This window comes from Phyllobates terribilis, unplaced genomic scaffold (genome assembly GCF_046119375.1).
Source record: "Phyllobates terribilis strain yellow unplaced genomic scaffold, ASM4611937v1 Scaffold_3__8_contigs__length_932513732, whole genome shotgun sequence".
Taxonomy (NCBI): Eukaryota; Metazoa; Chordata; class Amphibia; order Anura; family Dendrobatidae; genus Phyllobates; species Phyllobates terribilis.
In genome coordinates, this window is record NW_027362763.1 from 458,619,338 (window position 1) to 458,633,667 (window position 14,330).

General features: G+C 38.5%; 1 protein-coding gene across 4 annotated transcripts in view; it reads left to right on the top strand.

Moving 5' to 3' along the window:
- Window positions 1-14,330, top strand: part of GRIK2 (glutamate ionotropic receptor kainate type subunit 2) — a 1,245,293-nt gene that overhangs the window by 899,865 nt on the left and 331,098 nt on the right. For all 4 annotated transcript variants that reach the window (XM_073675766.1, XM_073675764.1, XM_073675765.1 and 1 more), the window contains exon 11: window positions 11,641-11,864. In XM_073675766.1, the coding sequence (XP_073531867.1) occupies window positions 11,641-11,864 (224 nt within the window). The remainder of the gene's footprint in view (window positions 1-11,640; window positions 11,865-14,330) is intronic.

Here is a 14,330-nt window from a genome sequence, read left to right on the forward strand (position 1 = left end):
ACCATCTGTTCTACCTCATACTCAGACGTGCAGCTGGAGATTTGGGAGCTGTGAGGAAGCAAGTGCGATTGGGGTGACACCTATGAGGACTGGAGTATTTGTGATGTTGAAGTTGATGTGGAGGAGAGCCCACTTAAAGGAGCACTTGATATCCGTTGAAGCACCTGCTGTTTTTGTGCCTCATCTGGAATTTGTAGCGATTGGCGTGGCCGTAAGAAAGGGATCTTATCACATTGTCCGCTAAAAGAAGTAGACATTTTAGTTTGACTGGAAGATGGTCTTTCTTCTGCAGATGTTACTGTTGCTTTAACACCTACCCCACGGACACAACCTTTTTTCCCCTTCCCAACACGCCTATTCCCCTTTCCACCAGCAGCAGGCCGTTTTCCACTCATTTTGGTGGTTAACTAATTAACAACTCTGGAGTTGTTTGCACAAAAAAACAATGGATGGGAACCGAGCAGAGCTGAGTGGCCAAACTGTGGTATTAGGCCAAAACTATTGGCTGGGTTAGATGCAGAAAAAAATTATATTCAATTTGCAACCTGATGGAGGTCAGTATAGATGGACTAATAGAGAAAGTCCCACACACTGCTAGAAGGCCAAATATTTTTTCAGAGCTAGATGCAGAAAAAAATATATTCAGTTTGCAACCTGATGGAGGTCTGTATAGATGGATTAATAGAACAAGTCCAACACACAGCTAGAAGCCCAATATTTTTTCAGAGGTAGATGCAGAAAAAAATATATTCAGTTTGCAACCTGATGGAGGTCAGTATAGATGGACTAATACAACAAGTCCCACACACAGCTAGAAGCCCAATATTTTTTCAGAGGTAGATGCAGAAAAAAATATATTCAGTTTGCAACCTGATGGAGGTCTGTATAGATGGATTAATAGAACAAGTCCCACACACAGCTAGAAGCCCAATATTTTTTCAGAGGTAGATGCAGAAAAAAATATATTCAGTTTGCAACCTGATGGAGGTCAGTATAGATGGACTAATAGAACAAGTCCCACACACAGCTAGAAGCCCAATATTTTTTCAGAGGTAGATGCAGAAAAAAATATATTCAGTTTGCAACCTGATGGAGGTCTGTATAGATGGATTAATAGAACAAGTCCCACATGCAGCTAGAAGCCCAATATTTTTTCAGAGGTAGATGCAGAAAAAAATATATTCAGTTTGCAACCTGATGGAGGTCAGTATAGATGGACTAATACAACAAGTCCCACACACAGCTAGAAGCCCAATATTTTTTCAGAGGTAGATGCAGAAAAAAATATATTCAGTTTGCAACCTGATGGAGGTCTGTATAGATGGATTAATAGAACAAGTCCCACACACAGCTAGAAGCCCAATATTTTTTCAGAGGTAGATGAAGAAAAAAATATATGCAGTTTGCAACCTGATGGAGGTCAGTATAGATGGACTAATACAACAAGTCCCACACACAGCTAGAAGCCCAATATTTTTTCAGAGCTAGATGCAGAAAAAAATTATATTCAATTTGCAACCTGATGGAGGTCAGTATAGATGGACTAATAGAATGATGCTATGCCCAAAAGATTTTACTTCACTAGGTGCAGTAAAAAAATTGGTATTCTATACACAGGTGGTATATCTTGCAACACAGATAGGCTACTCCACTGACTAACACACTCTGCAATAGGCCAAAAAGGATTAGCTTTGTAGATTCAGCCAAATGCTGTGAAAAAAACTTGCACAGCACTGGCACAGATCTGCCTGGCAAAAACTGATAGGAACTGATGTAACCTAGTCCTGAAAAGGACTCCAATTACAATTAGTCTTTACTCCCACAATCTATCTATTTAAGAGCACAGACCTGCCTGATAAAAGTCATAGGAAATGCTGTAACCTAGTCCTTAAAAGGACTGCAATCACACCTATTCCCTACTCCCAAGCTATCTGTAGATTTGTTCCAAAATTGGCTTGAAATTAACAAGGTATAGCACACACAGCAACAGCGGTGCCGTCTAACACGCAGCTGCAGCAGTGAGAAAATAGTGGCGACAGGGAAAATGGCTTGGTCTTATAGGGCAAGGACATGTGACATACACTGCCAATGACACATGCCCTTGCTTGTGTGAAAAAAAGCACTTCGCTCCGTGTGTGCGCTGCTGATAGGCTGACAGATTGCACCTCCCCACTATAAATGCGGGAAAGAGAAAAAAAAAATGGAGATCTTCATTGTTCCTGCAGAGATCCATCCCCTGCCCCTCCCCCCACCCCGCTGTACACTCAAACTGCGTATTAACATTAATTTTCATCATTACTGAGAAAAAATCCAGTTATGATTTTGGTGCACGAACAGTTATCGAACATAACCTCGAACAGCCGAATTTTTCTCAAATTGTTCGTGTTCGCCGAACGGCTCGAACACCGCCCAAAACAGCTCGAATTTGAGATTGGTGAACAGTTCGAGTAGAACAACGCTCATCTCTACAATGGAGCTGTAAGTGAATACTGCAGATAGTATGAGTGGTAAGAGGTAATTGGAAAGATATAATATGGGTAGTGATAACAGAAGTATGGGAGAGATTTGGGGAGAGGTGGCTAAATGTTATGTATAGAAAGGAATAGGGGAGGTGTAAAAATTGTCTAATAGCTGGAATTCTCACAGAAAAACTTCTGTGATTTTGTTTAACTCCTGCGGTATAAGGGTCTTTAGTTTATAAATCCAGTAGATTTCTTCACGGTTTAAACATTGCACCTGATTTTGAGTGTCAATAGGAATGTGTTTAATAGGTAATACCCTTAATTCCCTAAGGTCCTGATTGTGATGAAGGACCATATGTCGGGACAACCCATGTTTAATAAATCCTGTGGTGATATTATGTGTGAATTCAACCTATTATATAGTGCCTGGGTGGTTCTGCCCACATACTGTTTGGGGTAACTGCACTCGATGACATATATCACATATTCAGTTCCACATGACATGGGATGAGAGATATTGAAATTCTCACTAGTGGCTACAGAAGTGAAATAGTCTATGGAATGGTATGACTTATTTCAGATATGCTATTTGTCAGCGGACAACTGAGAATAGGTTTGAACCCTCAACTGCAATACTTTAAATGGAGTGTAATATTTGACACACTCACAATTATTGCTGGATTATTAGGGCAGTCATATGGGATAACGTCTGATGGCCAAGGTTTCAGGCAGTTGCCTAATAGTACTGTATTTGTCAGTGGCCAGGTGTCAATTGGTTCAACAAAACACAGATGGCTGACTTTAAAAGGAGTGAAATATTTGGTACGTTCCACAAAATTTCTGCATTATTATGGCAGTCATATGGCTCACGTGTGTCTGATCATTGAAAAAAGTTCCTCTGCTTCCACAATACAGTAATATGAATAAAATGAAAAAAATCTGTCTGTATTCTGCGAACAAGCAAATGGAGCTGTAAAATGGTGTACACTGACACAAACTGTAAATGGAGGACAATAAAGTCCACGTTCACTACAAACAGCTGTATATGAACCGCAGTTATATGTAATACATCTGACAGAGAAGCACACTTTTAAATAGCAGGCCTGTAATTTACTAATATTACTCTACACAGAGACCTAGTGTAAATAACTTGACTGACACTGTTAAACTGTTACTGGATTTGAAATGGGTCCAGAACCTTCTGTGGTCTCTCATTCTAGTCCAGTCAGGGATGATACTGCTCAGCATCATCATCAGCCTCAACGCCTACCTGGTTCACAAGATGCACAGATTGTCTCTTGGGTATTTGTGCCTAGCAATGTTAAGCATAGGTTGCAGAGGGAGACAGGGCTCTTGGAGTCTAAGTCCAGGATTCGCTGCACTGAGCATGCCAGTGACCTGGCGGACCGTGATTGTTGGTTTGGTAACCACTTGACCCGGTGACCTGGCACAGCCTGATTGGTCCACGGGTGGCATCACCAATAGTGCGACGGTGGACAGGGCTTAGTCTTTAAAAGGCCAGCCCACAAACATGGCGGCGCTCTCTGATCATAGAGCATGTGATGTTGTTGTGTGGACGACTGTGTTCCATGTAGTTTCCTTAGGCAGGTTTAGTGGAAATAGGCAGGCTAGTGGAAATAGGCAAGTAGCTTCGTCTTGCAGTCTGGCTCTGCCAAAGGAGTCGCCTAACACCCCGAGCAGCCTGCAGACATCCTATCCACGGCTATCGCCTGTCAGCCACGTGGAGTAGTACCCTTCAGTCCAGTAGCACGCCAGCTGGAGGCACGTGTTCCCGTCGGCGTAGTTACACATGCATCCTTGCGCTGCCAGTGTAGTCCCTGTGCAGTAACAGGTCTACAGATAGTTTTTCACCGCACATCTCTCGTGCTGCTAACGGAGATTGTGCGAATTTCTATACCTGTTCCCATGTGCAGTAACACGGAAGGGTTTATCATTTAAGTTGGTTGCTTTCCTTTTCACCCGGAAAGTGTTCGGCAGCAGTCCACCAGGCTGCATCGCGGACCCCGGGGTCGGTTGCATTCCATTATAATAAAGTTGTTTACAACCACCCCCCTAACAGACACACTGTAACGAAATGAAAATGGAAGAAATGGCTGATTTTGAAACACTCTTATAGGTGATACATCTGACAGAGAACCACAGTTTTAAATAGCAGACCTGTAATTTACTAATACTATCCTTCACAGACACCTAGTGCGAATAACTTGACCGACACACTTCAACTAAATGAAAATGGAAGAAATGTCTGATTTTGTAACACTGTTATATGTGATATGTCTGACAGAGAACCACGGTTTTAAATAGCAGGCCTGTAATTTACTAATACTCTTCTTCACTGACACCTAGTGTGAATAGCTTGACCGACACGCTGCAACAGAATGGAAAAGGAGGCCAATATTTTCCACATTCAGTTCAAATTTCGGGATTTTTATTGCTGAAATATCGAATAGATCTGGCTTTATTCTGCAGTGACAACAAGCAAATTTAGCAGAAAAATGGTGTACTCTGGATAGCTTTTTAAGCAAATAACCAGGATTAAGATAAAAAAAAATTGCCCTGGCCCCTGATATCTGGGGCTATGTCTACAGATATCTATAATTTTTACAGCAGCAGTAGCAGACAGGACATTCAATGGACCCTCTTGTGCTGTATCATACACTGCAGTCTGTCACATACACTGCCTGCCTGCCTAGCACTGATTATATGCAGCTGGGTTAGTCCTCAGAAGGGACTGTTTTTTCAGATGGATATATGTTGTGGAATACCTATGCTAACAGGACATTCAATGGACCATCTTGTGCTGTATCATGCACTTCTGTCTGCCACATACCCTGCCTGCCTAAGTCCTGCTATCACCACTGAATATATGCAGCTCGATTAGTCCTCAGAAGGACTGTTAGTTCAGTTGGATATATATATATATAAATATATATATATGTTGTGGAATACCTATACTAACTACAAACAAGCAAATCCCTCTAGACTGTGATGAGCATAGCGGCGCCTGGTCTTATACAGACCTGATGATGCTGAGTCCACACCGGAAAAGCGTGTTGATTGGCTGCCCTGCAGCATTTCAACAAGTTTTATTTGGACTGCCGAGCCCAAACAGTAACACGGACTTGTATAAGAAGTCCATGTGCATGGACACTAGGTGCTGGGTATGGGCCCCATTCAGGTTCGCCCATCACTATTTATAAAGCTTCACTTTTGTGGGTAAGAAAAATATCATCTAAGTTTATACATTTACATTTTTTTAACAATATAATAACCCATTTATAGCTATAATAATCTCCATGTAGTTAAAAATAATCACATATGACTTGATTACTAATTGATTTCATTACCTTGTATATATATAATAACATGCTTTGCTTTTGTTTCACAGTAAAAGGTTGACTTTAAAAACACAAAGAATTTAAATAAATAGATCAATGCCCAAACCATAGTATATACAAACCATATAGTTAGAATGTATGAATGACCTTGATATTTTCTACTACATTTGCCTTGGGCAATCTGTTTTTCTGCAAACTTCAAGTATTGATATTTTTATTACAAATAAAACAAGTTAGAAATATCAAATCTCCTAACATCAAGGAATATAAGTATGTTTTTTTATATACTTGAGTGTCCATTTCCAACATTAGACTTCAATATGTTTTCCTAAGGGTAGATAAGAGAAAACAAGGTTAAATAATGGTATTTTACCAGAAGTGAACTTGCACTGATTTGTTCTAAAAAAAAATAATAGTAATACATGCAAACATTACTGTCCTTTATTCATTACAAACATACAGGGTATCTATAGTTTCAGGGAGGTTGTCCAGCAACATATCCGGGGGAGGTAATTAAAAACAACTGTTTATTAGAGAAATATTTGTAAAAAAGCATGAGTAGAAAAAAACAATTACCGGGATTATGCCCAACCGTATGTGTTTCAATGCCATACTATGATTAAGAACTTGATAGTTTGAAATGCATAAAGTTGGGCATATTCCCAGGAATTGATTTTTTTCTACTCATGCTATTTTAAAAATATTTATCTAATAAGCAGTTATTTTTGATTACCTCCCCACAGATCTGTTGCTGGATAGCCTCCCTAAAATTGTTCTGCTCTTCTAATGACACAGCTCTCTTCCTTGCACTGCCAGAGGGATTACACCTTCACTATCGGTGGACTGGAATCCTTTTTTTTTTTAGGGTATCTATAATATATGCAAAGGAAACAGCTTTAGGCTATGTGCACACGATGCAGAAATGCTCAGGATTTTTTCCTGAGCATTTCTGCATCTCCCTGGCAGAAAAAAACGCATGCGGATTGTACATGCATTTTCCTGCCAGGGACATGCGGAAATGAAGCGTTACCACTGACATTTCCGCATGCGGATTGACAAGCGCTTTCCAAGCGATTAGCATCACTCAGAAAGTGCTTGTGACAACTAGGTCACACTATATAAATCCATGCAACCAGCATGGATTTATATAGTGTGACCCGAGAGAGTGGTAAAAATAAAAAAATAAATGTATACTTACCCTCCGATGGCCCCCGGTGTCCTGCTCACTCCGTTCTCCCTTGCCGGCAACAGTGAATTGAAAGACCTGCCGACGTCAGCGGCACGTGACCCGTCACATGACTCTGACGTCAGCGCAGGTCCTTCAACTCACTGCAAAGTGCCGGGAACCAAGCAGGAGCGGTGCGTAGGCCGACAGAAGGTAAGTATACATTTATTTTTTATTTTATTATTTTTTTACAGCTTTTTTATGGTACCTGGGTGTGGAGGAGACTCTCCTCTCATCTACACCCGGGTACCATCCGCACATTAGAACGCGCCAATAACGCAAGTACAAATGCAGTCTTGGGGTATTGGCGCGTTCTAATGCAAGTCAATGGCGGCGAAAACGCAGCGTTTCCGCAAAATTAATGGACATGCTGCGGATTTTTGAGCGCAGCATAAACGCTGCAGAAAAATCCGCAACATGGACACAGCACATGCGGCTTTCCATTGGGGAACATTGCTGCCCTTCTACAATGCGTTTTTAATGCGTTTTCGCAGCTGCAAAAACGCCGCGGAAACGCATTAAAAATGCATCATGTGCACACAGCCTAAACCTTACAAATGCCTCATGCTTTCATTTTGTAAATACCACACTGTGATGAACTAGAATAGCCAATACTTAAAGACATGAAGTAATGAGGTATACAATAAAATTAGGTCACTGTTTAGTTATTACAGATATGCATATATAAATAGTAGTTATGACAATTGCTGTAGTTAAAGGGGTTATTCGGTACTTTAGATTAGCCCCCCATGTATTCACCTCAGGTCCCTAAGACTTTTTGTAAATACCTTCCGTTGCAGATAATGCCTTGAGCGGCGCTATCGGTGGCCGCTCACAGGCTTCACGTGACCCCAGCGCCGACGTCACGACAAGTGAGGCGTGACTCAGCGCTGGGGTCCCCACGGTGGCTGCTTGGTTGTGGGTGGGGTTACCCCCGCGTCACACCCGGCTTCCACCGCGCGCTTTCCCAATGAATGGGGAGAGGCAGAATGCGCGGTGGATGCCGGGTGTGATGCGGGGGGTAACCCCGCCCACAGCCTGGCATCCACCTGGAACCAGGAAGATCGTGACCCCTGGCTGCTACCAGCACTTGTCGTGACATCAGCGGATGTCAGAGCCGGCTGCAGCCGGGGGTCACGTGATGCCTGTGAGCGGCCACCGATAGCGCCGCTCACAGGCATTATCAACAGCAGAAGGTATTTACAAAAAGTCTTAAGGACCTGGGGGATGATACATGGGGGACTAATCTAAATTACCGCACAACCTCTTTAATGAAATAACAAAACCTTATAATATTACCGAGCATTAACCACTTCATGTCAATTTCCATTTTTTTATTTTTATTTTTTATTTTTTCCAAGAGCCATAACTTTTTTATTTCTCAATCAATATAGCCGTATCAGGGCTTGTTTTTTGCAAGTCAAGTTGTACGATTGAATGACACCATTTGTTTTATCATGTGATGCACTGGTAAGCAGGAAAAAAATTCTAAGTGTGATGAAATTGCAATATAAGTGCAATTTCACAATTGTTTTTTGAGAGTTTCATTTTCTATGTTTACTATATGGGAAAACTGACCTGGTAATATGATCCAACAGGTCAGTATGAGTATGCAGATACCAAATATGTATAGTTTTTTTTTTTATTTAAATGGTGGAAACAAATCGGAAATTTGAAAAAATAATAATTATTATTATTATTATTATTATTATTATTATTATTATTATAGCGCTATTTATTCCATGGCGCTTTATATGTGAAAAAGGGGTACACATAGTGAAAACAATTACAATAATCTTGAACAAAACGTGACGGCGAGTGGTAGAGGTGGAACGAGGACCCTGCCCACGAGGGCTCACATTCTACAAGGGATGGGTGAGGATACATTAGGTGAGGGTAGGGCTGGTCATGGAGCGGTATAATTTTGATTTTATCATCATATTTTGAAACCCGTAACACTTTCACTTTTCAGAATATGGGGCTCTGTAAAGGCTTATTTTTTGCACCCTGAGCTGATGTTTTTACTGATACCATTTTGGGGGGTAGATACCATGTTTCATCACTTCCTATTGCATTTTATTGTAATGTTGCATGGAAAAAGAAACATAATTTTGGCGTTTCAATTTTTTTTCTCAGTATGCCGTTTATCAATCAGATTAATTTGCTATATTTTTTGATATATTGGTCCTTTACAAATGCAGTGATACCAAATATGTGTTTTTTGTTTGTTTGTTTTATTTTTAATGGGGCAAAAAGTAGGTGATTTGAACTTTTGTGTTTTTTTTCTTCATATTTTTAAAAACATATTTTTACTTTTTACTGTATTTAATAGTTCTCTTAGGGGACTTGAAGCTGCGATCATCTGATTGCTTGTGCTATACATAGCAGTGCATTAGCACTATTTTTACTATTTTTCCTCTAGAAATCTCTTATTTATTTATAATATACTTGATGATATGCTCATTTTCATTACTGCTCTATTTTGTGCTTGTAATCATTAAGGTAACATGTTTTTTATTCATCTTACTAGTTCTAATACTATTCTTTGTTATTGGCGTATTGTTGAAAATATTGCCAATAGGTATTTGCACTTTGTAAAAATGATCATTATGGTCAAAATTCAACATGTTTTGAGCATATGCACTAATATGCATAAATTGTGGCACACTGCACATGACCACCTTGATACTAATTTGATTCTTAATACTTTATATTTAAATGAGTATTCTCCAGACAATAAATTATTTTAACTAGTTAAACAGCATGAAAATAAGCAAATTTGCAACTGATTTGCTTTTTTCTATTTGCTTTCATTCTCCTTTATTGAGAGCTTTTATCTTCCATAATATACAGATGGTTTCTATGGAGATTTTCCAATAGTGCCTACCTAGACCCTGGATGAGAGTGAGCAGCAGTTACATTCTAGTTGTATCTCCCAAAATACCAGCACCTCACTCTAATCTATTGATTTCCATACAGCAGATAAGTGCACACCTCCCTTTGAGGTCCTGACAAATTGCTGTCATAAATGTTGCAAAAATCACCAGCGTGCAGCATCTGCATCTCCCACCACAGTTCTCCTAATCACTGCTCTCACTGTTTGGAGCTGTGTGCTTGTTCAAATGCCCTGTTATCTTTATGTGTAAATACAGGTGCATCTCACTAAATTAGAATATCATCAAAAAGTTAATTTATTTCAGCTCTTCAATACAAAAAGTGAAACTCATATATTGTATAGAGTCATTACAAACAGAGTGATATATTTAAAGTGTTTATTTCTGATAATGTTGATGATTATGGCTTACAGCCAATGAAAACACAAAAGTCATTATCTCAGTAAATTAGAATACTAACAAAACACCTGCAAAGGCTTCCTAAGCATTTAAAAAGGTCCCTTAGTCTGTTTCAGTAGGCTCCACAATCATGGGGAAAACTGCTGACTTCACAGATGTCCAGAAGGCAGTCATTGACACACTCCACAAGGTTCTCAGAGTTCCAATTTTCATTTGGAAATCAAGGTCTCAGAGTCTGGAGGAAGAGTGGAGAGGTACACAATCCAAGCTGCTTGAGGTCTAGTGTGAAGTTTCCACAATCAGTAGAAATGATTTGGGGAGCCATGTCATTTGCTGGTGTAGGTCCACTGTGTTTTATCAAGACCAAAGCCAGCACAGCCGTCTACCAGGAAATTTTAAAGCACTTCATGCTTCCCTCTGCAGAAAAGTTTTTTGGAGATGGAAATTTCATTCTCCAGCAGGACTTGGCACCTGTCCACACTGCCAAAAGTACCAATACCTTAACTCCATAGAGAATCTATGTGGTATTGTCAAGAGGAAGATGAGAGACACCAGACCCAACAATGCAGATGAGCTGAAGGCTGCTATCAAAGCAACCTGTGCTTTCATAACACCTCAGCAGTGCCAAAGGCTGATTGCCTCCATGCCATACTGCATTGATGCAGTAATTGATGCAAAAGGAGCCCCGACTAAGTATTGAGTGCATTTATTGAACATACATTTCAGTAGGCCAACATTTCTGATTTTAAAAACATTTTTAAAGCTGTTGTTATGAAGTATTCTAATTTACTGAGAAAATGATTTTTGTGTTTTCATTGGCTGTAAGCCATAATCATCAACATTAACAGAAATAAACGCTTGAAATAGATCACTCTGTTTGTAATGACCCTATATAATATATGAGTTTCACTTTTTGTATTGAAGAACTGAAATAAATTAACTTTTTGATGATATTCTAATTTTGTGAGATGCACCTGTATAGTGATAGCAATGTACACTCCAGAACAAGCAATTGAGAGCTGAATGTGTTACATCAAAACTTGTGCTGAGCTTTATAGTTCTCCTAATACTACAGTTCTGTTGCTCACTAGAACTGTCACTAAAGGAGGAGTGCCTGTGCTGTCAGTAACCAAAAAGTTGAAAGAAACAGCATAGCTCTGAGCTGCTCAAAAAATAACTTGAGAATAACCCTTTAAACTGAATGTTTCCTATTTTCTACATGGACTGGTAGAGTAATTAGTGTTTTTATGTTCATATTAAACTTAAAAGCATTTTGTTTTCTATTTTTTCTCTCTTAACAGAAAGCTGATCTTGCAGTTGCTCCATTGGCTATCACATACGTTAGAGAACAGGTCATCGACTTCACCAAACCCTTTATGACTCTTGGAATAAGTATTTTGTACCGAAAGCCTAATGGTACAAACCCAGGCGTCTTCTCCTTCCTGAATCCTCTTTCCCCTGATATCTGGATGTATATTCTGCTGGCTTACTTGGGTGTCAGTTGTGTGCTCTTTGTCATAGCCAGGTAACATTTCTACCTTGTGATTGTTTGACAATTATGTCACTTATTTTCCCTTGCTATAATTGTCAAAGGTCACATATTATATTCTTTACTTATTTTACAACTTATGCTCTTTATACATAAGTCTTATTAAGGCTCTCACTAATAACTGTTATTAACCTCTTATGTATAACATTTTTAAAATGATATGTAATGAGGCTATAAAATGTTATTTCTTTCATATTGAGTATATATACTCGTATATGAAGTATATTACTTATTCTGTAAGTATAAATAATGATTATTTTAATTGTATTAATAAAATTATATAGAGTTGTATCTATGTCAAGCTCTGATAAATAACCTATTGAAGGTGATGTCCACTTCCGAAGTATAAAGAAAAATTCTTTAGAATGGTTTATTTTAACCCATGCTGAACATTTTTTTCAAATATTAAAGCGGACAACCCCTTTAATGGGTAATTTAAGAGGGCTTGACTAAAGAAGCAATATTTATCTAACAAATCCTCAGTCACTCCTGTTCTAATTATATCTAGTCCCTGTCAGTTTCTACTTCCTTCTGCTGTGATGATGTCCCGCCACACCAATGGCTACAGCTTATTTGCCAGGAAAAGAAAAGGATAAGGCGCTAAATCAAACTGCTTGATCCTTATCTCACCCAAGAGTTTGGAGGCCCTCAGTCACATTACTTGGACTGCTGACTGCTCCAACATTCTCAAGTTTGGACAACTTTAATGTGTATTGAGGCCTTAAAGCACCCACATGCAGGCTATTATGAAAGCATATTTATATTATATTTTAAAATTCATTATAACTGAAAACTCAAAGACTGATGATTTGTCCTTGTTAAATTATGTAGTACTCAGGTTTATTTGTTTAGATATTCAAATATCAGTGCCGCCTTATCACAATATTAAAATTCAGTCTGACATTCCCCACCTTTCCGCTAATAAAAACACTCTATTCCTCGAATAATGTTTTTTACCTACTTTAATGAAAGTAGGCAAAAATATAAATTATGTGCATATCACTTAAGATGGTTAAAAGGTCCAAGAAATTAAGATCATACAATTATACAGAATGGAAAATATATTTAGATTATAATTTATAGCTTAAACTGGTTCAGAAGATTAAATTGTGAAATGTCAGGTACATTGAATTAAATTAATTAAATTAAATAAATAAATTAATTAAATGTACAGTAAATTAAAACCTGTTAGTCCTGGCAATAGGAATAGATACTTGTTTATACATGATGCTTTCTATTAAAGAAGTACATTTTTAAAGAATTCCCAAAATAAGGTTCATGCCTTATTATCTAGAAGAACTTTGAAAAAGCCTCACCTTTGTACAGAAACAACACAGAGTTTCCAGTGCTGCTTGTAGGCAGAGAAATTCATCCACAGCCCTTTGACCTCCATGCAGCAATATGGAGGAGAAATAATATCACGGATTCTCTTGATAATGCAAACTGTCGAGGAGTAGGAGATGTTAGGTATTAGGTAAAAAACTATGAAGTTGACAGGATCTGCAATTCTACAAAACGTAGTAGTGCTGGATTGTTTATAGTGTGCAATTGTTAATACTACTAACAGTTGATCATGAATGGGCGACCAGTAAAAAGGCTACATGGTCATCATGGTTATTTATTGGATTTAAGTAGCAACGATAGCTCATCTAGTCCAATCCCACAGAAGAGCTAAAAATTGCTAAAAAAGTTAATGTTGACATTGATCAAAAAAAATTGTGAGGACAAAAAATGAATCAGCATTCTGCACATGGAGATGTGTAGGCTCAGAATTGTCATCATCCTCATGTTAACCACTTCGCACCAGAGCCTGTTTTTGCCTTCGTGACCGGGCCAATTTTTTCAATTCTGACCACTGTCACTTTATGAAGCAATTACTCTGGAACGCTTCAACGGATCCCCCTGATTCTGAGATTGTTTTTTCGTGACATATTGTACTTCATGATAGTGGTAAAATTTCTTTGATATCACATGCGTTTATTTGTGAAAAAATCGGAAATTTGGCGAAAATTTTGAAAATTTTGCAATTTTCAAACTTTGAATTTTTAAGCCCTTAAATCAGAGAAATATGTCACACAAAATACTTAATAAATAACATTTCCCACATGTCTACTTTACATCAGCACAATTTTGGAACCAAAATTTTTTTTTGTTAGGGAGCTATAAGGGTTAAAAGTTGACCAGCGATTTCTCATTTTTCCAACAAAATTTACAAAAACATTTTTTTAGGGACCACATCATATTTGAAGTCACTTTGAGGGGTCTTTATGACAGAAAATACCCAAAAGTGACACCGTTCTAAAAACTGCACCCCTCAAGGTGCTCAAAACCACATTCAAGAACTTTATTAACCCTTCAGGTGCTTCACAGAAATTTTTGGAATGTGGAAGAAAAAAATTAACATTTAACTTTTTTCACAAAAATGTTAGTTTAGACCCAATT